Source organism: Alligator mississippiensis, chromosome 2, assembly GCF_030867095.1.
Source record: "Alligator mississippiensis isolate rAllMis1 chromosome 2, rAllMis1, whole genome shotgun sequence".
Lineage (NCBI taxonomy): Eukaryota > Metazoa > Chordata > Crocodylia > Alligatoridae > Alligator > Alligator mississippiensis.
In genome coordinates, this window is record NC_081825.1 from 257,968,220 (window position 1) to 257,993,220 (window position 25,001).

At 42.0% G+C, this 25,001-nt stretch overlaps 1 protein-coding gene across 2 annotated transcripts; it reads left to right on the top strand.

Annotated features, from left to right (window-relative positions):
- The first annotated feature begins 130 nt into the window (after positions 1–130).
- PAX9 (paired box 9) lies at positions 131–24,909 on the top strand. 2 transcript variants are annotated; one of them, XM_019488799.2, is made up of 5 exons: positions 131–350; positions 1,123–1,749; positions 4,377–4,516; positions 10,529–10,681; positions 20,380–24,909. In XM_019488799.2, exons 1-5 carry the CDS (start codon positions 347–349, stop codon positions 20,632–20,634), a joined length of 1,179 nt encoding a protein of 392 aa, XP_019344344.1. In that variant the 5' UTR covers positions 131–346; the 3' UTR covers positions 20,635–24,909. The 2 variants fall into 2 exon arrangements, with proteins under 2 accessions (XP_019344344.1, XP_019344345.1); XM_019488800.2 differs by lacking the exon at positions 10,529–10,681.
- The last annotated feature ends 92 nt before the right edge of the window (positions 24,910–25,001 follow it).

Below are 25,001 nucleotides of genomic sequence, written 5' to 3' on the forward strand. Positions count from 1 at the left end.
CAGGATGATGCTGTCTGTTATCCGGCCCTACCAATAGGGAGCTCACTTTGCCTTGGGTCCGCCCCCCAGGGGGCGGGCCTCTGGTGACTGATAGACTGGGACGTCCTGCCCAGCCCAGCCCTGCCCACGTTGCCGTGAGATTGAAATGCAGAACTCAAGTCTCTTTCATCGGGAAACAGACTTCCTCGTAGTCCTTTTTCCTTACATGCTTGCTATCCCCTCAGTGGAAATCAGAGGGACCCGGGGGCTATTCCAGCCGGCAGTGCAGGAGGCTGGGACACCGACTCGGTTGTTAGGTTGCCTCTTGGCAGCTAGAGTAGTCTCCCTGGTGTCCTGCTAAAGAGCAATGGGTAAGTGGCTGGGAGCTGCAGGAGGGCTCAAGGGCTGTCAAGGCAGAGCACCAGGGTGAGATCATGGGCAGCCACAATTCGCTTATTGACTTTGTCCGTGTTCCTACGAGTTGTAGGAACATGTTAAGGGTCAGCAGAGCAGAATGGAGCGAGCTAATGACTGGTTGGTTTATTATTAATGCTATTAAGAGAGTGAGTATTAAAGGGCTGCAGCCTAATGGATGGCTGGAGCCCGTGGCACGTTGTATATTATTGCTGACACCGATTTGAACAGTTCAAAATGTAACCCGTTTGCCTTGCAGGGCGGTGTAATGGTGCTGTTAACAAAGCGGCAAGAATAGAAACAAGCAGCACCCAGATTTGGTGGGGGAGGGTGTGTTTCTTTTCTTTTCTTCTTTTTCTTGTTTTTCCCCCTCTAAGTGACTGCTTTTGAAGGCTGGTTTTCTCCCGTCTCTGCAGAGTTTGCAGAGCTCAGTGCTCGCTTTCGCGGGGCTTCTTCTTGCAGATTTGTCTGCTCGCCCGAGCTCATTTTTCATCTCTGGAATGTGCGTTTTTGGAATACGCTTCTCGCCCAGTGCAAAGTGTTTTCTGCGGATTTTTCCTGTGTCGGTAACACGAGATTTTTTTTTTTCCTTGGGGGGAAAAATGCGAGTGAAGTGACTCTGCTGAGTGCCATCTGCCTTGTGATGCTGCTGAGTCCAGACGCCCCCCTCCCCTCCCCCCTTAACCAGCTTTACCGTGTCCAATGCGTGTGTTGTGTGTTTGCTTGCAGAGCCTGCCTTTGGGGAGGTGAACCAGCTCGGCGGGGTGTTCGTGAATGGGAGACCCCTGCCCAATGCCATCAGGCTTCGGATTGTGGAACTGGCCCAACTGGGCATCCGACCCTGTGACATCAGCCGACAACTGCGGGTTTCCCATGGCTGTGTCAGCAAAATCTTGGCTCGCTACAACGAGACTGGCTCCATCCTACCCGGGGCGATCGGAGGCAGCAAGCCCCGGGTCACCACCCCCACGGTGGTGAAACACATCCGGACCTACAAACAAAGGGATCCGGGCATCTTCGCCTGGGAGATCCGGGATCGCCTGCTGGCAGACGGCGTGTGCGACAAGTACAACGTGCCCTCCGTCAGCTCCATCAGCCGGATCCTCCGGAACAAAATTGGAAACCTTTCCCAGCAGAGTCACTACGACTCCTACAAACAGCACCAGCCGCCTCCCCAGCCCGCCCTGCCCTACAACCACATCTACTCCTACCCCAGCCCCATCGCGGCGGCGGGGGGCAAGGGGCCCACCCCCCCGGGGGTGCCAGCCATCCCCAGCGCCATGGCCATGCCGCGCACCTGGCCCTCCTCCCACTCGGTCACGGACATCCTGGGGATCCGGTCCATCACAGACCAAGGTAAGACACTGATCTGCCCGCATAGGAATAACACAGGACGCCAGAGGGGTCCCGAGCACCTCCTGTCCCCGAGGCAGGAACATTTCGGCGTCTTGTTTCAAAGCAGGAAGCTCCCGAGCTTAATTTCATGTATATTTCTCCGTAGCTTGAACTCTTTCATAGCTGGAACTCGCATAGATCTCGAGTTCCAGCAGGCACGCAAGACTAAGATTAGATAAAGTAGCGCTTTAATATGCAGCCAGATCCTGTGGGATGGTTCACCCCCATCCCTTTTATGTTAGTCCCTAGCTCGGGCACTGTATTTCCCTTATGGCTTTGTCATCTTTTCTGTGGTTGAAACATACGTGTCTATACAGCGGTGATACTACTAATACTACCACTAACAGTATTAATACTAATGATCTGCCAATGGCAGTTTCGTTGGAAGACAGCCAAGGTAGACTAAAGAAAACGACCCATGCTGGCAAACTGTATCTGTCTCAGGCCTGCGCACACATGGATCTGTGTGCGGCTTCCCTATCACTAAGTAATCCCATCATGACCTTGCATAGCGCTGTGTATGATACATATTCGTTACCCAATCAGGCACTGAGCAGTCAAGGCATCTTCTGGAAATGAGGGAGAAATTCACTTCTCTCGTTTTCGCAATCAGGCCAAATTTGCTCAGACAGGAAGTTCAAATGTCACCTAATTGCTCTCATTCTTACGCTTTATTTTGTTTTCCTCCGAAGTGGTGGTCCAGAAAAGCAAAACCACTAGTATTTAACTTGTGTTTTACTCTGTCCAAAAGCCTCCTTTTCTTCTACGATCCCTCTTTTATCCCGGCTTAAAAACATTAGCTCCTAGCTGACCCGGTCCCTAGACTTTGCGGCAAAAAAAGAACAGGTTTAGTCTTTGTCACTTCACTACTCAGTGCGATTAAAACAACATTGGAAAACTACCCTTAGCCCTCGCTATCACGGTCGCTTCCATCCAGTAGAGCCGGGGATCCGATTTCTGTTTTCATTGCCTGTTTTTAACCACACGATCTGGCTGCACACATTAAAGCGCTTTGCAGCTACCGAGGGGAAAGAAATCTTTTTTAGGCGTAGTAAAATACTGGCCAGTAATTCTGTAAAAGAGGCGGTAGGGATGTCCAAGGGGAGGGGGAGTCCTTCCCGTTTGGCACTCAGATCCAATGCCCGACCCCCAGAAGCCCAAACTCGGAGCAAACAAATTTGCGTGTGGAGCTGAACTTAGACGCTCCCCACGGCAGGGACTGTTCGTTTCGGGCTGGATGGAATGTTTGAAATGAACATTACAAGGAAAATTAAATTAGAAATTGAGAGGCTTTTAATGATTTCCTCCTTTATTAACACCACATTGGCAACAAGGCCTCTCCTGGTACCACGGAGTGTCTGGATTCCTTTCCTCCTCTGTCTCAGGCCCCGGGATTTACAAGAATCTCTGCAGTAGGAATTCGCCTCTTCCCTTAGCCCAAGCTGGGAAGACTGAGCAGCAGAAGCTGCAGATGAGGGTTGTTTGCCCTTGATTTATAGGATAAACTGACCTTGGTGACACTGAAAGGAAACCCCTATTCGTGGGAAAGTGTGAGATCAGCAGAAACGGGGGCTCGAGGAGAGAGCTCAGTTTCTTAAGACAACTTCAGGTTTGGGCCCAGGGAGCGAGGAGGTGACAGACGTGCTTTGAGAACAGAAACCGGGTCCCGTGGGAGCCCTCCCCCTCCTCCCACCAGCCGGGCTGGGCAGGGCAGGGGCCGGGTCCCCCCGGGTCCCCCTCTCCCGGCAGGGCCGGCCGCTCTCACCAGGCGGCGGAGACATTTGTCCCGCGTGCCCGTGTTCCCACTCCTGCTGGGCCGAGCTGCTCGTCCCGAGCTGAGAAAGCCTTCCCCAGCCTGCAGCAGCGCCAGGGGTGTTTGCAAGCGCGATCTCGTTTACTTCTGGGGGAGGGTGGTGGGGTGGGATCCATTCTTTCGTTACACCCACCTTGGAAATCATTATGTCAAAGACCCAGTTCTCCCGCGCAGTTTTCTCCTCCAAATTACGTGCTGTCAGGGGAAGGTGCTGACGACCGAATCGAAGCGGCCCGGGGGCTGGTGCTAATCGCTTTATCCCGTCTCATTTGCTTCGTGTGTCCACGCGCTGCGTCCCCGGAAACGCGGAAGGGGCTTCTTCCCCTGCCCCGGCCCGGCGCCGGCGATCAGCACCGCTGCATCGCTCTGCGGCTCCCGCCTGGCCATTTCACCGCCCTTCCCAGCTCGCAGCCCCGCGCGGCCGGGCCCCGCTGCGCCGGCGGGCGGGACACAGCCCGCACTTCCACGCGTGGCATCCAAATGCCACTCAACGCCGGCGGGGGCTTCAAACAGGAAGAGAAGCCCCCTCCCTCTCCCGCTTTTCTCTGCCGGCTCTTTCTCGGGGAGAAGAAGATGAGGCAGTTGTAATAGCACTGAGGAGGGGCAGGAGGGTGCCAGCCAGGTCGGGTCAGTTCGCCGGCTGGAGCCAGAGAGCCATGTGCCCAGGGCCGGGCCGGGCCGGGCCGGGCCGGGCGCACGGGAAGGTGTGGGGGTGCGCGGGGAGGGGCGGGCAGTTCCCGGCCCCCCTGACGCCCCTTGCCGTGTGTTCCCGCAGTGAGTGACAGCTCGCCCTACCCCAGCCCCAAGGTGGAAGAGTGGAGCAGCCTGAGCCGAAGCAGCTTCCCCGCCTCCGCCCAGCACGCGGTCAACGGGCTGGACAAGAGCTCCCTGGAGCAGGAGGCCAAGTACAGCCAGGTAACGGGCGGTGGCGCTCGCTGGGCTGCGCTGCGCTGCGCTGCGCTGCGCCGGGGGCACGGTCCCGCCGGCCCGCAGCCTGCTCGGCGGGGCGCCCGGCCTCAGCCCGCCCGCAGCCTCCCGGGCCCGTGTGGCGGGCCGGGCCGGGCCGGGCCGGGCCGGGCCGGGCCGCGGGGCCGCACAAGGGAGGATCCGCGGGGCAGCAGTGGGCTAGCGCTGCACATCACCCCCGCCCTGCTGGGTCCGCGGGGCCGGTCGCTCTCCGCCCTGGGGGCTCCTCGGGGCTGACCAGCAGCGCGGCCTGCCCCGCGGCTCGCAGCTCACCTCGCCCCTCGCCCGCCCGGCGGGGCAGCTGCGGGCGGGGCTGGGAGACGGGCCGGTGTCAGCAGCACACAGGGTGGATCTGAGTCAGCCTCCCCCCGGGGGGCCGGCCCGCCCGCAGCGCAGCCAGGCCCGCGGCCGGACCGGGGCCCAGCCCGCTCGCCCGGGCAGTTCTCAGCCCCCGCGGCGGTGCCGCCGGGTAGGGAGCGGGTTTCCAGGGGGACGCCCGCTCCTCCCGCAACACGGGGCGTCCTCCTCCCCACCGCGCCGCTCCGCTGCCCCGAGCCTAGGCGATCCCAGGCGAGCCCCGCTCTCCGCAGGCGCCGCCAACCTTCCCACCCCCCTTGGAGGCGCCCGGCAGCTTCACCCCCCGCCCCGTCCAGCCACCCGCTCAGGTGAATCCCGGTGTCAGGAGCGGGAGAAACCCGCGGGCTGTGGCAGGCCGCAGGGACGTTCCCCGATCCGGCCGTCGCTGCCGGGTGCGGAGGGAGCCAGTTCGTTCCCTGACCTGCCAATGTCCCTGCAGAGAGGGCAGCGCTTCCTTGGGCTATGTCGAGTGATAGATGTCGTTTCCTCATCGCCCACGGAATAAAACCCCTACCTCTGGCTTAGATAATGCTCAGTGATTCTGCAGAAGAGATCCAGATTTCGTGGCTAGTGCTATTCTGAGTTAGCTCGGGCGCATTTCATATTGCCTCCTTTCAAAAAGAATCAGCCTTCAAATGCATGTGCAGGTACCTCCAGGCCACCAGCTATCCCCTGCTGACTACAGAGTATCACCACATAGGAGATGCTTGAGCAGTTTTCAAACTCCGAAGTATTCTTGTAGCTTTCTACAGATGTTATGACTGAACAACCTGACTTAACACTTCTCTTTGTCTAAATCTTTCTATTGTTGCTCAAGCTATAATAAGACTTCAGTATTACTGACCTGGGTAGCACAGTTTTTAAACACAGTAAAAATACCTTTCAAAACCATAGTGTCTTTCTCACACTTCTATGAAGAGTCTGAAAGTAAGTCAGTTTATTGCACTTAGTTATGTTCTGTATGGAGATTCTGTTCAGTGGTTAACAGCAACATTTTCAGCTGTGGCCTCTGAAGTTGTATGCATGGATCTCCATTTTTTGATGCCCAAACATAATATACCTTGTACGTTAATTTAAGAACTGAGGGTCCTCAGCCCCTTTGAAAAATCAGGAAAGCCCAAGGTCTAACACTCAAAACTTGACACACACAAAATAAGCAAACAATTCTCAAAATACAGCGGCATAGGTGTAACGGGCCACATTGTAGGCCTCAAATGTGAGCGACTGCTTGCAAGCATTGTGCAATTCTTTGCTAAAAGATATATTTTTTCCTATTGCTAATAATACTAGCAGCTCAATTCACTGTTGCCATGAATTAAAGGACAATTTTTAAACAATCAGATTGAATTTCAGAACTTCTAGGATTTTCTTAAAAAGTGCAATACTTCTTAAGCAAACTAATTATAAGTTATAAAAAATGCCATGTCATTATCCTTCTAAGAACAGCTGCGTGCTGTGCATAATGTCTTAGACCCCCTGGCCTGTAATCACATGTGCTCATATAGCTTTATTATGTGAGTAATTCCACTGAAGTTTTGGCAGGATTGGGCTCTTAGTAAAGCAATGCTTGTGATGGATATACTATCATATAAACTAGAGTTACAGACTATGATAGCATAAAAGTTGTATTCAACACCAATAGTGGAAAATATATTTTAGATTTCATCTTTCCAATATTTGAGCTTTTGTTTTTATGCCTTTGTATAAATGTTATAGATGTAACACCAATTTTATTTTAAAGTTACACACAACTTACAAAATGTGTGGAGAATGGACTTTCAAATGTAGAATATTAGAACATACTCTATACTATTCCTATTAATAAAATGGTGATAAATAAAGGCATTGTGCACAGAATGTAAAAGGACAAGGACAGAAATAGATGATGTAAAAAACATCATTTTCAGCTGTGTATGCTTAAAAGTATAGTTGAATAATTAGAAAAAAGTCTGCACCCCTGCTCCCAGAAAAGTTTTGCTTTATTAAATTTGGCTTTGGAAAATTCATATTTTAGGCTACTTTCAACACAGTGGTTTTATTTGCCTGCCTAGGCATTAATTAAAATCTGTGTAACTGCATTAATAACTCAAATGCTGTCTCTCTTGCTCTCTAACTCAGAATATCCTTAAAAGGCAATAAATATCAAAGAAGAACATGATAATATGATTTTTGCAGTGTTAACTGGCTTTAATAGAACAGTTCCAATAAGGTGCAAAGTAGATTTCATATTGCATTCTCAATGCACAATGTTCTTATTAGCTCATTCACTTAAGTTTGAAATTCACTAAAATATGGTTAGTCAGTGCTAAATATTCTGTCCGACAGTAAGACTGATGTGTCCATGCCCCCAGTATCTTGCAAAGGAAATACTGTCTCAACTCAGATAGACTGGCATGACAGGAAGAGAGACCACTGTGTCTTTGTTTAAGCCAATCGACTGGATAGGTATCTGGAACAGGTGGGATCTGGGGAAACCAGTCTTCATACTACAAAAGAACTACAGTGAAATATGTCCTGTGTTTGTGGATTACAAAATGAATGTCACTTTCTTAATCTCTAAAGGTGTCCATGCACAAACTTGATCCTGGAAGCTCTGTATAGAAAGGGTGGATGTAGAATTTCTTCTATACAAAGGAAGCGATGAGCCTGAAACAGTGGGCCTGATTCAGTATTCTTGTTATATGCCAGTTTAACTAAAATCAGTGGAGCTTCACTGACCGAATACTGGAGTAAAATAGAGGGAATCAGGATCTTTTTTTTAAACAGAACTTCTAATTGCAGAACAGGGATAAGACTATACCACATTAACTAAGGATTTAGTTTGGGAGATAAGAGAATACAATTTGAAATTAATCATGATCATTATACTTTGTTAACACCAGCAATTTACAAAACACAGTAACTCTGTGACTCACTTTACACCACTTGCTTCTGGGGAAAATACAGCACACAGATAGGACCAGGCCTGATTCTGGCAGCCATAATTTGTGGAATTATGTTTTATACCACAAATCCTGCAGAATCTCATTCCTCATGAGAAGGGATGCCAGAATGGAGCCCTACACTGAGCTACTTCACATAATCCATCCCTGTATGTAGTACACGGTCACTTCAGAGTACCAGATCTTGCAGTCTTTACTCAAGCAACCCTCTCATTGACTCATGTCAGGCTATTTTGAGCTAAGGCAGTACCCCCTTTACAACATGATGATCTTTGTGTGGGTCCATTTCAATCCTCAGTCCTATACATGAATGGGAATTTTGTCTGAGTAAGGACTCTACAGAATGAGGCCAGAAATCCTCAGCTATGTGCTGTCACATGCATTAGGCATAAAACTACATTTGAAACTCACATTTTTAGCTTCCCACATTAATCATCTTCTAGTGTCTTTGGAACCCAATTTCAGACTTTGTTCTGTATTTGGGCTTCAACAGGTTGAAAGCTTTGACTAGTACACTATAATCTTGCACCAACAGTTCCATAGGAAAACACTGAGATGCTTTGTAAGGCTCCCATTCATTTCTAATTAACCGAAGCCTTAAGTCTTAGTTTATATGCAAGTATTTCCATTATATTTTCCCAGTGCATCATTTTACACACTTTCTAGCCAGAGCAGCTTTGCAAACAGAACCGCTTTGAGTAAGAAGAAACTGAAGAGGAAAATAGATTTTTCTGGGAGCTTGACAGTTTTGGTTCGCAAATGCTTCTCATCTTAAGAGCTCAGTAACACAACCACATTTATATGTGCAAAGATACTTTATACAGCATTGGGGAATGCACAGAAGGTAATTATGTTCTACTGACATTAATATAAAAAGATGAATATACAAAGTACTTAAAGAAATGTGATTTCAGAGTTAAGCAGCTTATATAAATAGTTGTATTTAGAGAAACTAATTAATTGAAGTCCTTGTGGAGCTAAGATAAATAGAATTCCCTTTGTGAATTGCATTTGCAATGAAAACATTTAATAAATGTGAATAATTTTGAAAGGGCAATGTTCACAGACCTGGTTCTTGTGACTCATTAGAGTAGTTTTGTAGAAGCATAAATTGAACAGAACTGAAGTTTTTATTTGTAAGGATTTGGATTATGAACACACAATTTGTGAAATGCTGATAGGCAAATATCAGCACTATATTTTTCTCATAAATTACAGCAATGGCCATTGCAGGAAAAGAACTTCATTCTTGCTTAGGTTAGCTGTTACTTTATTAACAGGCCACCATTAAGAACTAATGCCTAAAAGCAGGTAATACTTGTGAGTTGATTCTTATAACCTGTTCTATTGCTTGATCCTAAACTCACTGGATTAAATTAAAATACTTCTACAAACTTCAGTGAGGTTTAGGTCACACTGGATGTGTCTATGCGAGACACTACATTGCTACAGCGATGAGCTATGGTGACATAGTATCCGTGGGCACTACCGTGATGCTGCCGGTACTGTGCAGCAGCAAGGAGCTACTGCATAGTAGCTCCTTGCTACTGCACAGCCAGATCGAAAACAACTCATGAGCCACTGGGACTGTGAAGTACTGGCAGGTACTGTACAGTCATTTAGTACTTGCTTTAGCTTTAGCTTTGCTTGCTTTAGCTTTAGCACGTACTAAATGACTGCACAGTACCAAATGCACAGTCAGGGGCACATGTAGATATGCCCACTGTGAATTAAATCCTACTCTAGCATATCAGAAACACCATAATGGCTATTTTGTACACAAATATATATATAGAGAGAGACTTCCCAGAAGTAAATCTGGGAGCTTTACTTTTTCCAAGCCAACCTTTTAGTAGCTATCAGTGATTTACTTTTGGAATGTATGGTACTTACTTTCTCTGCTTTCCAGTTCCTGTAAGATTGGAACATCACAAACCCCAGACTCTAACTGCCTAAGGGGGAGACTTGGAGACTCTTTCCTCCATTTTAGGGCAATCAAATGCAATTTTTGCAGGCATTTCTGGATCTGCCCCATATTTCCACTGAAGATACAGGCCATGTAACTAAGTTCCTGCTCCTTGGTTACATTGGTCACTGAACTGTGGATCAAATTGACAAAGCTCCTGTAGTTATTTTCACCTACAATTATTTATGTTCACAAAACAGTGACTCTTGTAAAAGAATCTTGAAAATTTAGCCCTATTTTTGGCTTATTACCTAAGCCTCCTACAAGGATCGTTTATAACAAAATGACACTAGGCAATACTTGTTTAGTATCCTTTACTCCATTTTGGTCCCCAAACAACTAGATTCATGCTAAACGAGTCCCTACAACCATTTGAAATGGAACATTCTCCAGCCATAGTGTCCTGAGCATTCAGAACAAGTGCGCATTGGTTTTCCTGCCAAAGTACCAAGTAAAGTTCCTCATTTTCCAGTGGGTGCAAGGGCTTTTGCTACATGCTATATCTGATAAAGCAGAGTTTAGAACAGTTGAGTTTGGCCTGGGGAATGTCCAGTCCTGTTTTAGTTGGATTAGCAGTTCCATGATGGTTCCCATCACCAAGATGGATGATGCTAAGATATAGGCATCCATGTCATTGCATGTTGTGGATGAGGGGGCATAAGCCAATTCCACTACATACACCCAATTCCTCCCCAGGTGATCTGGATCGCACCCCATTCGAATGCTAATTGTGAGACCTGCGTCTTACTGGCCACCTGCTTCCACGCCCAAAACACAGTGCCCTGCCCAACAGTCCACATGGCTTCAGGGCACTCCATCGGGATGAAACTAATAAAGAAAGTCAGAGAGGTGAGTGAATGGTCTAATAGCACCCAGGTTGCATTCTGAGCACCAGCTGCTTAGAGCCTGGACATTGCTGTCCAGAAACTCAGTCATGGTTCTCAAGCTTGTTACTTGTCCTAGAGGAAAGAAGAGCTTGAGTCATGAGGGATTCCCATCAGGACAAATGATTAGATCTTTAGAAACAGGAATTCATTATAATTCGTGTCAACCTTCTTATGCTTGGAGCACAGGGGGAAGTAGACAAGTTCCCCTACACTATGGGCAGACCATAGTGAGTGTCTGTAGTCTCTATCCTAATGGTAGGGACCATTCAGTAGGCAGTGGGCTATAATTTCATTCCTGTCAGCTTTCTGGTCTCTTAATAATTGTACCTACAGCCTAGGAGACTTATTGAGCAGTAGAAATGCTAGGTAGATCTCCACTAATATGGCTCATTAGCAATGGTATTGACCCAGTAGCTTTCTCCCAGCTTTGATGAGCCAGCAAGATTCCAGGGAGCCCCTGCTTCCACAACTTTCCTTTATAATGATCCTAGCTTTTATGTGAATTATATATTGCTAAATATACTAAATAAGGCAGAGGTGGGGTATCACCTCTATACTGTATTAGGTAAACTGTCTTTTTAAAGTTTTGCTGAATACAGTATTTTTTGTCTATCAGTGTAGGGGAAAAAGTTCATAAAGTTCATATTTATATATATGATGATACCTCCAGTTGTGACTCGAGCTGTGATGTAGTCAAAGTGGAATTTTGCACTTAAAGCACATGTAATTTCATTTTAGTCAATTTTGTATCAAACAGGGTTTACTAGATCTATTTGGGATATTTGTAGAATCCCCAAGACCATAAACAACTTACATAGTATCATGTTTTATAAATCCAATTTTGAATTGAAAGTACACCCTAGAGCATCACTGTATATACAATGCTTATACATCACCTGCCTTTAAGGATAGAAGAAAATATCTTAGGCTGGAATAGTATTCTATGCTTTCATGTGGACCATAAGGTGCAGAACCCATTCTGTCATGAAAGTCATTTAAATTCATCCCTTTCTTTTTGAAAAAAAGCATATGAAAACATTCAACCCCTGGAAACACGTTTGTTTGATTTTTAGAATGATCATTGATATTTGTTCTGTTTCTTCTCTCTTTTCCTGAATTTTTTTGTAGTGGATTTCTTGGCCTGTTTTTATCTGTTTGGATTTTAAAGAAAGTTTTTCATGTATATTTTTGCTATATTTTGATTTAATGAAGAAGTAAAATGTCTTCAATTTCCTCAGACAGGGATTGTTGGTATGTAAATCAACTTTCTTTTTAATATTTTCAAGAACAGCTTTTTCTTTTTATAAAGACTCATATTTGAAATGTTATGACCAAACATAATGAAAAGGCATCTTGATGAAAAATGCAACTATAGTTCCAGCATTCAATGATTATTATCTGGTTTTTGTGTTTTTTTGGTGAGGCTGGAACTGTCTACGGTATGAGAAAGGGAATAATTTTAATTTAATAAAATATCACATTAAGCATAGAGAGAGGAACTGGTTCATTACTACATTTTATAATTATGTATCATAAATGTACCATGTAAATTCAATGTATTACAATGAACATTGAATTTTAGTCACAAAGGACCTTGACTGGTGGTATAATTGTTCTGTGAAGAAAATGACTGAAGAAATGAGAGTCACTGAACATGAACAGCTAGTTAATTAAATATTTGGACCCAGATTCTGCAAACATAACCTAACTCACATGAGTAATTGTGTTGACTTCAGATATAGAATTGCTAGTATTTCTCCATGTCATTTATATATAAACCACATATCTTTCAGTTCCTGTAGGGCTGCTTAGAAGTTTCACAGTCAGAAAAATTAAGAATACATCCTGATTTGATATTTCTTGAGTAAAGAAAAAGCACATGTAAATCTACATTTGTGTTGTTAGAATTTTTAAATGCTCTCATATTACAAATGTTACAGTCTAATACTGTGGTGCTCAACCTTCCAGCCCTGTAAAGTGGATGAATGGCATGATGGCAGTCTGTAGGCCAGATCCAGATTTGCTGAACACCTAGAGGTTAGTCCCTTCACGCTGGATCTGGCTGTGCAGCAAACCCATGCACTACAGTGGCAATCAGTGCTGCCACTGATTATCTGCCACAAATTTCCAGAGCTATAGGGAGCCCCACAGTGAATAATATCACCCCATGGGCCAAATTTGGCCCCAGAGGCTGGAGGTTGAACATTACTAGTCTAATACTCATACTAGGCTGAAGCTGAAGTATTGCATTAGAAGGTAGTGTTCTACTTATAACAAGTTGTTCAACATTTTAGTCAGGTTAAAATTTTCGTGTGGACACTGAACCTATATGATGATCATTTCCTTCCTTTCAACTTTTTAAAATTCATCTTTTGCTGCTTCTAGTTAGATCAACAAAAAACATGTCAGTTGAACATCAGTTAGAAACAGGAGCATGCACAGGAAAGGTAGTTAATTTCTGGAAGCTGGAAGCACTGGTAAAATAGTATAATAATGAACAGTCTGATAATGAAAAGTCATTAGGTTTGCAGAAGCCACCCTAACTAGATTATTAAAATGTATCTGGGTACTCCAGTGACACAATTTACTGTTGTTAAAATTGATTTTGATAAATATCTTCCTCTGAAGAGATTTAGCATAAAAAGACCCAATACCATAGGCCTTACATGGAACTCAGTTCTGCACATTCTTACTCATTGAAGTAATTCTGATTCCCATGGGTAGCTCTATTAACATCACTGGAACATTCATATAAATATACATTTGTAGGATCGTGCCATTTCTCCTGCTGATGCCAAAGGCCTGAGTAACAACTGCAGAATTTAGCCCTAATTCTGTTAACTACAATCATTATCAAAATATTATTTAATGTTATTTATTTTAGAAGGTTAGAAAAAATGTAGATGTATTAATTGCATATTTAGGTAATGGCACTTTCTTAAATGAGATTTCCATTACATGCTTGTTGCTGATGTTTTACTTGGAAAATTTGTTTACTATTCCCTTGGGAATCCATACATTGGTTTGGTTTATAAATCATATTTACCATCCAATTAAAAGGAATGATTTAGCCTGTTTGCTTCCTTTATGCTCCTAGTTAGAATTTCATTGCTTCTAGTCATGTTACCGTAACCTTTTTGACTCATTATATGCACATCACTAAATAAGTTTAGTATAGTTCTATGTATTTAAGATGATATACTCTTCTGGGCTGCACATACACATTCAAATAACCTGAGAGATTTCTCCCAGGTTTGCTCTCTGGGTAGACATTGAAATACTGAGGCTGCAAAGACTGGAGACCTTGCAGTGCTGACACTGTGCAGCTGGGGGCAGGAGGGGTAGGGGTGGTAGGGTGAGCTCTGTATACATCTCAGCCTGCCTGGCAACAGACAGCATCATGGCTAGGGCAGCCCTGATTGGCTAACCCAGGCTGCTCATGGTCAGCCTACACTTCCATGAAGTACAAGTGGGGATTGTGAAGGGGGAGTGTTCTGGAGCAGTAGAGTCCAGTGAATGACACACACTGTCCTTATAGGGGACAGGAAGAAGTTGGAGGACTATGTTCACTTCTGAGAGAAGCTGTGGCATCTACAGACAATTACTGTCCCAAGAGACTCTGCCCTGGTTGTTCTCAGGTTATTTTTCTCCTGAAGTGGCCGTTTTTACTGTGGGAGAAAAAACCTGAAAATCTGTATACTCATGGTTTCTCCTGGGAGAGCAGCAATTTTCCCAGGAGAAACAAAGTCTCTGTGAGGTCCTAGTCAAAGGACTAGGTATACAACAGTGCTCTCTGCCGTGCCTTTCTTTTGCTGTGGAAAAATATTGCTTCTTCAGAAGCTACTTTAACAAATGTCTTTTCAGAATATAGAATATACCTGTTCATAGTTTGCAGAAATTGTTTAAGCTTTTCATTTTGAAAAATCAGCGTTAGAAAATGTCTTTTTTGTGGAGTTACAGAGTTAAGACTACTAGCAACCTCTTGTTTTATAGCATAAGTGCTCTTTTCAGAAATACAAATGTGATTCATTTGATACCTTTGCTAATTTGATAGAATGGCTCCATGTTTGAGTGTAATGGTAATATGTGAAGTTTGGTGTTCTGAAGAGAGAGGGGTTACATCCGACCCAATATTAAAATTGAAAAATGCAAATGAAATAACACCAGAGGTCTATTACTTTACTGACCACAAATAAAATTACTGTCGACTCCAGTGGGTAAGCTTGGTTTGGGTCATAACTACTTGGTCAAGCTCATTAGTGTTGGTAGTCTGTGTAGTGGAGGAAGACATTGTGCAAAAAAAAAAGCTCTCTCTCAAAAAAATTATAGCTTGTTTTTCACAGAAGTATAAACTACTTCTTCAGAATGAAGGCTCCAACTATCTCATAACGTATCATAATGAATACCAGAGCAATGGTTTGGTAACTGAGAACAATGGAAGGTATTCATTCAAAATATTAAGAGCTAGTTGCATGGTTGGTCTTTAACACTTACATTAAGATCCACATTTTATTTTATTTGTATGAAATACAGGACCAAATTCTGCATTCTTTTATACTAATATGATTTCTGAAATAAATTCATTTGGACTATTATAATTAATAGTACCAGACATTAATGTAGCATCATAACTTTGCATAGTTCACAGATTTATTGGCTTCAGGCCAAAAACCCAGCAAGGAAGGTTCTTCATTATCAGATCAAAATGTTGATGCTTACAGAACATACATATAGCAGACAAAAGATGAGATAGGAAAGAAGAACTGGGGATGAAAACCTATGATAATATAAGTTATTCACTGATGGTATCCAGGATTTCCACTGGAACAACTCAGAACTGAATTTGGTCCATCCAGTTTCTGTGGGACAACATGATCAAGATCAGACAAAAATGAAAGAAATAAGATAGAGTCAGTATAGTCTGTGAGAGAAATAAAAGGGATAGTTCAAGGAATTTGTTCCTTCTAAGTGGTAAGGCAGCATCACTGAAGTTAATGGGAGTTTTTCCAATGAACTTTGATAGGGAGAGGGTTTCTTCCTTTTTAAATGGTTAATGTTAGCTGCGTGTTACCAAGACAGTTGTGGGTCAGACATCAGCCACTGTCCCCAGTGTTTTCCCAAAACCTTTCTACTTCACTTTAAATTAAAAACAAACAAACAAACAAAATCAAACAAATTTGCAACTAACATTTTTGGGGCCAAACCCTCAGATGATGAAAAATGGAGCAACGGTGACTTTAACAGAGTAATTCTGAATTGCACCAACTGAGGTTCTATTGGGCCTAGTACTTTTACATTAAGATACTCCTTTCATTTGCAGTTGTGTGAATTAGGCTTAAGTGCAGCATAAGACAGAATAGAATGTTGACAATTTACATGCAGAGTAGTGAGGGCCTGTTTTGTTAACTTTACAAGCCACAAGGAAGCCACAGGTTCTAGATGTAGAATATGACTTAGAAATTTTGACAAGTGAGTCCCATTTAGCATTTTGAACAAACAGGAATGCTGAGACGATGCAACAATTAAAAGCAAATGTTTCCCCTGGTCTTCCTAGGAACTGGACAGTAATTACTTTCAATCAAGGATCTTTATCGTCTCCCAGTCAGCTAGAAATACATGTTTGTTTGCTTGTTTTTAAATTAAATTTCCCTTTCAAAGCAATGGTTTAAATTAAGAAAAAAAATATTTACAAAACTTTAAAAAGTTGCACTAAATTCAGCACTGAAAACAAGTTCTAAAGGTTTTGCAAATCCATAAGCACCATAGGGTTCTCTCAGTCCTAATTATCCATGTTTGGATTTGCGTGTTCATTTCCTCCAATTGAAATATGCAGGATGAATTATTCATCCAATGCATACAAGGTCATGGAATTTAATCCCTTCCATTTATTTTTAAGTGAATGTAGTGCTTGTAAAAAGTGCCAGATTGACAGATGAGATTCAACCTTTCTGTTAACCTACACAACTCAGAATACAGTCAGCATCAATGAAAGCTTCCTCTCATTGCCTCATCAAAACTAATCTCAAGAGCAATCCACTTTCCATGCCAGTTCAGCTTTTGGCATCTTTGTTGAAACTGCCCATGAGAGGGTCAACTTATGGTGATGGCATTTAAAGGAAAATCATGGAGAGACTGGAACTAGAATAAGACATTTAGAATAAGATGCATTTATTTAAAGCAAGGGTATAAAACTCATTTAGCCCTGTGAACCAGATGAAGGGCATGGGATCAGTTCATGGGCTGGATTGGGTCTACAGACTGATCTCATGCACCAGATCTAGCATTCAGGACCAGTCTGGTGCAGTGCCAGATGCAGCATGTGTCCTGGACTGGCCCCACGTTAGGTACGGCACACAGGGCCAGTCCAAGACCTGCAGGCAGAATACAAGCCTTGCCTTTGATATCTCTGATTTAAAGAATTATCAGGTAATAACACAGTGGTTCTCAACCTTTTAGAATCAAGACACACCTCGTTAGACTCAAATCACCTCTTGTGAGATCAAAGGAAAATGACAGCTCTCCGTTTTCTCTTGTTTTTTGATCACAGAAAAATAATTGAGCAATTCTTCTGTTGCAAAGAACTCAGAAAGACCACAGCAGGTCAGAATGTTTATAACACTATGGATTTCTATTTGAAACCTCCATGTGTATCTTGTGAACACATTGCATGGCACCCTGTGGCACCCTTGAAGGTGTCTTAAGACACCCTGGGGTGCTGTGGCACCCTGGTTGAGAATCACTGTGATAACAAATTTCCATCATTTCCAGGCAAGGACTCATTTGAATTGATATCCAAAAGGCAAAAGAGTCCATATTGACCAAAAATCATCACTGACATTTCACTCTAAATCTCAAAGCAATGTATTTGAGTATTCGGTTAATATCAAAACATACTGGGGGCATCTACATGTGCACCCCACTGTGCAGTACCCACTGGTACTGTGCAGTCCCCGCAGCACACAGGACATTTCTGACCCTACTGTGCAGTAGCAATGAGTTACTGTGCAGTACTGGCAGCGTCAAGGTTAGTGCCTGCTGATGCTATGTCACCAGAGTGATAAGCGACATCGCCATAGCTAGTTGCTACAGTGATATAGCGTCTTGTGTAGATGCACCCACTGAATTATAGTAGTTTGGATTAAAAAAAAGAGGTAGAAGCAAATAGTCTTAATTTGACAATTATAAAATCAGGCTATATTTTTATAGTTTGTCTTTTAAAAATAAATATATATTCATTCAAATATGATCTATTTTGTTAAATATCAACCTAGGTAAAATTCAATTCAAAACAATACACAAGTGGTTCCAATAATTAAAATAATTGGAATGGAATCATACTAGGGAAGACCCTTGCAAAGATAAATAGGAGTAGGTGGCTGTGTGTATGTTGACCTATCATGTTGGAAAATCATACAGATTCTTTGCTGATGGCCAGATATGTTTCAACAACTGGAGTATCAGACCAGGAAAAACTTATTGACAGTTTTGCATGTGAGCAGTCTCAGTAGATTTATTAATTAAATTTTCAGGGACTTGAACTGTAGAAAATAATTGAACTTAGGTGCCTAAGTTGCTTTAGACACTTAATTGATGGAACAGTGTCTGGTCCCAAATGACTCCCAAGAAGTATTTTAGGAATCCCAAGATCTTTTCATCAGAATCCAACCAGGGTGGTGCCAAGTACTGCAGCACCGTTATGGAATGTCGCACAAAGGGATCTGGTTTGTGGTAACCATATAGAGTCCAAACAACTGGGGACAGGTTTGGTTTAGAGGAATGAATGCCCAACTAGTTCCATTAGGTGCACAAGTCTTGGCTTCCTATCAGAAAAATTCAGAGGAAACTCCACAAGGGGCCCTTCTAGATCTGCTTTCCTTCTAGATCTTCCTAGGGTTTTCTGAATTCTCTGTCCTATATTCACATTATGGCTGTGCTTTTTGTGTTTTATCATCTGTATCTAAAAGTTCCCCTGCCTGTCTCTTCCTGGTGTTATGAAATACTTTCAGTTACCATTAAAAGAACCACAGGAACTGCTCATCTGTGTTTCATGCTGTGCAGAAGAGTGCTTTATAATATCAGACCAGGCTAGGGAGTCTTCAAATAATGACAACTTATTAGGAGCTTTTAGACCAAGTATTATTATTTACCAATAGAGTCAGTAAAATAATCTTTCTCATTAAAATAAGTGTATTAATGTGTAGTGCAGTTTTCCAAGGATTTTGATTATTGACTGTTGGTGAAAGCACAACAGTTCAGGTCTCAGGAAGAACTGTATGTCAGAAACACAAAAGGGAACATATAATTAGAGCTGAATTTCATATCACAGATTTGGATTTGGATAAAAAGGAAATTTCAATTTCAGTTAAATATTTATAATTTTTGAAAAACCCCCTAACAATTTGCTTTTCCTAATGTATAAATTGTATTAATAAGCCTGTTAGAGAGAGAAGGCTGGATTCTCCTCTTTTATACATTCACTTTTTATGCTGTATTGACATCAGTGAGGTTATTTCTTATTTTTATTAGTGTAAATAAGAGAAGAATCTGTCCCAGTAGAATTGTGCTGGTGTAGAACATGTCTATGTGAGATTATAATTTGGCCTATACAGTCAAGAAAGAACCACAGTGTGTGTGTGTGTGTGTGTGTGTGTGTGTGGGTGTGGGAAAGAGAGAGAGAGAGAGAGAGAGAGAGAGAGAGAGAATTGGAGGGAGGTGAGGGGGGAAGCAGAAATCCAGATAGAGAAAACCAGACAAGATAAAAAAATCTTAACATGGTGTGACATTTAATTAGAAACAAAATTGTTCCCTCTTTGTCACTTCTCTCCATTACACAGTATGGACCCCATTCACCAAACTATTCAAGTTTGTGCTCAAACTGAGTGGAATGGAACTATAACACATGCTGTGAGTTTTGCTGAATCAGGACTAAAAGCAACTCTATTTTACTTGTGTAGTAATATGCCTTCCTTTTAAAAAAATAATAGTGAAGCATTAAACAGTTCTACATGAATTAAAATTTGAGGAAGAAATGACCTTGTTTTGCATATATGAAGATGAGGAGATGTTGACAGTGTATGGGTTAAAAAGTGCCTGTATAAGACTGAATGGTATTCATTTATTTTTTTAAAAATCATTACCATTCACCTACAAAAAACTTGGGGAAAACAATAAGATGCTTGCAGTAAATACTCAACTCTATAATTGTTCTGTATAAAGATGAACCAGTAAGGCAATGGGAGTTCATCTGCAAGAACATATACCAAAAAGCTAGGAAGTGAATTTAAAAAGACACCATGGCTAAGAATACTAGGAGCAGGTACAGCACTTTTCAAGCACAGATCTAAACATCCTGTACAAAGCTGGGGAAGTATTATTATCTCTCCACAATACCAGTGGGAAAACTGGGGCACAGAAGGGGAGCTCCTGGTCCCTTGGAACTCAGTGGGAGTTTTGACGTTGGCATCAATGAGATTAAGATTGCATGCAGTGAACTGTCCAATGTGACAGACATATCAGTGGCAAAACCAGGTACAGAGCCCGGGTCTCCTTCCTTCTTGTCCGCTGCGCTTCCCATTAAGGTGTAAACATTTAAGAATATTATTCATTCATTTTCTCTGAAACAGAAAAAATATATCTGTATATTTTTCCCTTCCCTTTCAGGCGCCAAATGGCCTCCCAGCTGTCAGCAGTTTTGTCTCAGCACCAACTATGGCTCCTTATCCTACACCAGCCCAGGTGTCACCTTATATGACATATAGTGCTACCCCTTCTGGTTACGTGGCAGGCCATGGCTGGCAACATGCTGGGGGCACTCCACTGACACCTCACAACTGTGATATTCCTGCATCATTGGCATTCAAGGGCATGCAGACAGCCAGAGAAGGTAGTCACTCTGTCACAGCCTCTGCTCTCTGATACAGGATTCCTTCTAGAAGAACCGCAACTCATCCTTGTTTCTCCCCCTCCCTTAATCCTGACTCCCAGACTGATCTTTTGTGTTGGTGACATTTAAAATCCCTGCCCTCCCACCTCCCCATCTCAGACTTTTCTCCCACAAAATCTGTGGGACTGAAAGCATAAAAAACAACGTAAGAAATGGATAGATGTGTGCTGTTGCCCTTGCACTGTTTTAAGTAAAGAAGATCTTACATCCCTCAAAGGGCTCATGGAACTCTTGTCTATTCATCGGTTAAACCACACATATTTATTCTTGATCAACATGAACTTTTTAAATGTGCAATTGTTGTTGAGATTTATGTAAAATCAATAAAGAAAAATCAACACAGAAATACATGTTATGCCTCTAATCAGCAAAGGCGACTAATCAGAAGTTATTTGTCAATGATCTGTCTCTAGAGAAGAAAATCTTTATCAACAAGGTTACATAATCCACTGTTATTGTTAAGAGTTTTTTGTTTATTTGTTTAGTTTTTGGTAATCAAATATAGAAGCAAAGCAATATGTGGCTCTCAGATTCTTCCTGTATTTCATCATGGTTACAAAGACAGTAACATGTTTGTATTTTTTATCCATTTGTAAATATAGGCTTCGGTCAGCATTTGTGTTTCCACCCCACAATACATTTCTACTTCTTTTTTTATGTTAAAAGGTGACTTTCTAGCTATTTTCTGTGTCTTTGCTTGGTGTTGGCAACAGCCTCTGATGACTGAGGCTTAGGCAGGTTTTTTTTAATCATGTTTTGTGCATACAGTGCAGGTTTCAACATCTGAAGAAAGACATTTTGTTTCTTCAGCAGAGGAGTCAAAGCAAACAACCAGATAAGTAACTCTCCTAACCTGTACCAATCCTCATAGAATCATGATATAACTAAGTGTACAAAAGAGAAAAGGGTGGAAAATATCTGAATAAACCTGAGACCCATAGAGAGAAGCCTAAGTTTAATGTGAAATGTGTGCAGAGACACTTAAAAATCATTTAAAGTTAACATAACCACTGTGAAACACAGCTGTGTTATCATTGTTGGCTTACCTGTGTTCAGCAGTTTCAGGCCCAGGTTTACATTGTCATTCTTAAAAGGAAAACTTGTCTTAATGTTTCTGCTTTAATGAATGTCAAAAATGGCTCTTGGTAAAGTTTACATTGTTTTACATAAGAAGCATGTTTCACTCATAGTTTTATTGGCGTTGGTACTACAAATACATATTATTTCACACTAACAAATTCCCTTTCTGTATTTCTGTGTTCACTGGCAAAAAAAATCTCTGTCCTAATTAGTCTGCTTTAATTTTTTCCTTACTTTCCATTAACCCCCAAGAGAGCTAATATTTTGGACCTTCAAAACATACCTGTTTCCCTTGGGTAATAATATTAGAATATTAGTCTAGAAAGTCTACTACATGTTTGAAGACATGTAAAACATGAGCATGAAAGAGAAAGATTTTAAAATTGGCATAACATTTAATATCCTTCACAGAATATTAATATATTGTGTGTTTTTATAATCATTGTGCAATAATTTAAAACTATATTACTAGACAGAAATTTTAAGTGTTTTCAATTCATCTCTTATTCCTTCCTACCCATATTAAACAATAAGGTAATGCAAAAATGAGATACAGCCATTTCTATACAAACATCATACTTTTATTTATAACTGGGAAGGCCAGTGGCAGATTTCCATAACTCTACAAAGATAATAATGTATAAATGATATGCATATATTATGTGCAGTGAAATGCAGATGGGTTTTAAGGACCATCATTACTTTTGGTCTTTGCACAAAAAGCTAGTTGAATCAACTGGCCTTTTATACACAGACCACAGATATAGCCTGTACCTAAAAAAATCAAATACCCTGGGCCAGATTCTGCAGTTCAGCAAATTTTCTATTGATGTAAGCCCCAGTTCAGCAACGGACTTCAGCAGCTATTTAAAAATATGCTTAAATCCATCACTATTCATCAAAGCACATTGATATGTGCTTAATTTAAAGCCAAGCTTAAATCTCACAGCATACAACAAAACTTAAAACACATGCATAAGAACTTTGCTAAGGTGGGGCCTGTAATCAGAGGACCTGAAGCTGGTCTCAGTTGTACATGAATGATACTCCAGAGACTTAAATGGAGTTACTTCACATTTTCATTCCACATTAAAGAGGATGGCTTCTTAACTCCAAGCATATGCCCTAGTAACAAACTAAAAGCAGAAATAAAAAATTAAGGGAAAAATAGTAAATAGTTTTGTTGCCAAAATCTGCTGAAGTTTTTGAGTTTTTTAAATTTTAAAGAGAGAGGCAAGGCTTTTAGTGTGATCTATTTTATTGGACTAGCTGAATGGTTGAGATAAAGTTAGATAAGCTTTTGAATAAAAAGTGATCTGATAAAGAACACTTTGTGTTCACAAACTCATCTAACTGCATCCCAACCATACAGTTGGTCTAATAAAAAAAAAAAATCACCCTAAAATCCTTGTTTTTCACATAATTCCTGGACCATCACAGTTACATGACTGTAACACTACATAATATTGAATTTTAAACTTATTTTTGAAAAATATAAATCCTGAATGAAAAAGCTGATCTGTATTCAGTAACATCTGTATTCTGTATCAGCTCACAAGAGAAAGCTGAGGGGGGACCTTGTGACTGTCTATAAACTCACTAGGGGGGACCAGAAGGGTTTGGGGGAGACCTTGTTTCCCCCAGTGCCCCCTGGGATAACAAGAAATAATGGCCACAAGTTGTTGGAGAGTAGGTTCAGGTTAGACATCCATAGGAACTACTTCACAGTTAGGGTGGCTAGGATCTGGAACCAACTTCCAAGGGAAGTGGTGCTGGCTCCTATTCTGGGGGTCTTTAAGAAGCAGCTTGATGCCTACATGGCTGGGGTCACTTGAGCCCAGTTTCTCTCCTGCCCAGGCAGGGGGTCGGACTTGAAGATCTACAAGGTCCCTTCCGACCCTACTTCTATGATTCTATGATTCTATGAACATATCAACAGAAACACAGTACAGCAAAGGGGAGGAGGGAAAGAGGAAAATAAGCCTTCCCAAAGCATAGATTTTAAGTCCTAAAACCCTGTTTGACCAGTGACCATTTTGAACGTCTGACTTACTTTCTTTTCTGATCCATAAAATGTAAGATGCTGTTCCAGGTAGAATGAGTCTCTTATCCTATGGTTCCCAAGAGGCACAAATATGCCTTTAAATTATACTGAAGTGGCCAGATGCTCAGGTGGTGTAAACTGTTGCTGGTCTTTTCTTCCAAGGAGCTAGGGACAGTTTACATTAGTTGAGGACATTCCTTGTAATTATTCTTTGTGTGGATATACAGCATTTGCATATGTGTTTGCTTAGGGCCAGCTCTTTCTCATGTTGATTAATATTTTACTCCATCAGGGAAACCGAAGGGGCTATATGAAGCAAAGTGTTATTCAGAATGAACAGAGGTAGATTAACTTGGCCTTTACGCAGCTATTTATAATTGTGTCATGTAGGTTTTTTTAACATATATTTTTGAATCCACATTGACATGCATAATTTTCCTTTGCCCAAGGACTTTTCTTTGAGATTATTTATGGGATAAACTGAAAGATTCAATGTATTAGCTTTGCAGTTTTACAGCTTTAAGTCACTTTAAAATAAAAAGGAATGGGAAGGGTTTCAGCTATTAAATGGTAAGTATGGGTCCAACTTGGTTTTGGGTACGTAAGTGTAAATCTGGAGGGAAAACACTGCCATTAGTGGAGTTATTCGGCTTCGTACCAGTGTAAATAAGGACATAATTTAGCTTTGTATTACACAGATATTTTGCTACAGTGTGCACATGAAGGGCTCAGTTTGGCATTCTCAGAGCATCAAAATCTTCCAGAGAGGTCAATGAGGCCTGATAATCATTTTCACGAAGGCCCCTTTATGCTTCCAATTCAGTGGTGAAAAATAGCCTTAGTCTAAATGTGAATAAGATCAGTGGCGCACCAAAATAATGTAAAGTGGGCGTGAACAGCTTAAAAAGACACATTCTTTTTTCTTTTCTTTTTTTAAAAAACATTGTATGTTTCTGCTTTCTAATGGGCCTCTTAGCAAAAGATCAAGCTGAACTATAATTGAAAAATATCACGTTGGAAAGGATGTAAAACAGAAGGCTGTGTATGTATATACAGTATGTTCAAAGCCTTTTATTTTTATATTTTGAATGCTCTAAATTAATAAAAAAATAATTATGATGTATTTTGGATTTTTATTTTTAAAACTTTCTGAGTGGTATCTCCTATCCTGGGTAAGTATTGATAATAAAAGGATCAACTGAAGAATTGTAGCCT

Excerpts from the sequence above, each read along its gene's own strand:
- PAX9 (XM_019488799.2), top strand. Across the intron at positions 1,750-4,376 it reads CCGGTCCATCACAGACCAAG|TGAGTGACAGCTCGCCCTAC; the intron begins GTAAGACACTGA and ends GTGTTCCCGCAG. Across the intron at positions 4,517-10,528 it reads AGGAGGCCAAGTACAGCCAG|GTGATCTGGATCGCACCCCA; the intron begins GTAACGGGCGGT and ends ATTCCTCCCCAG.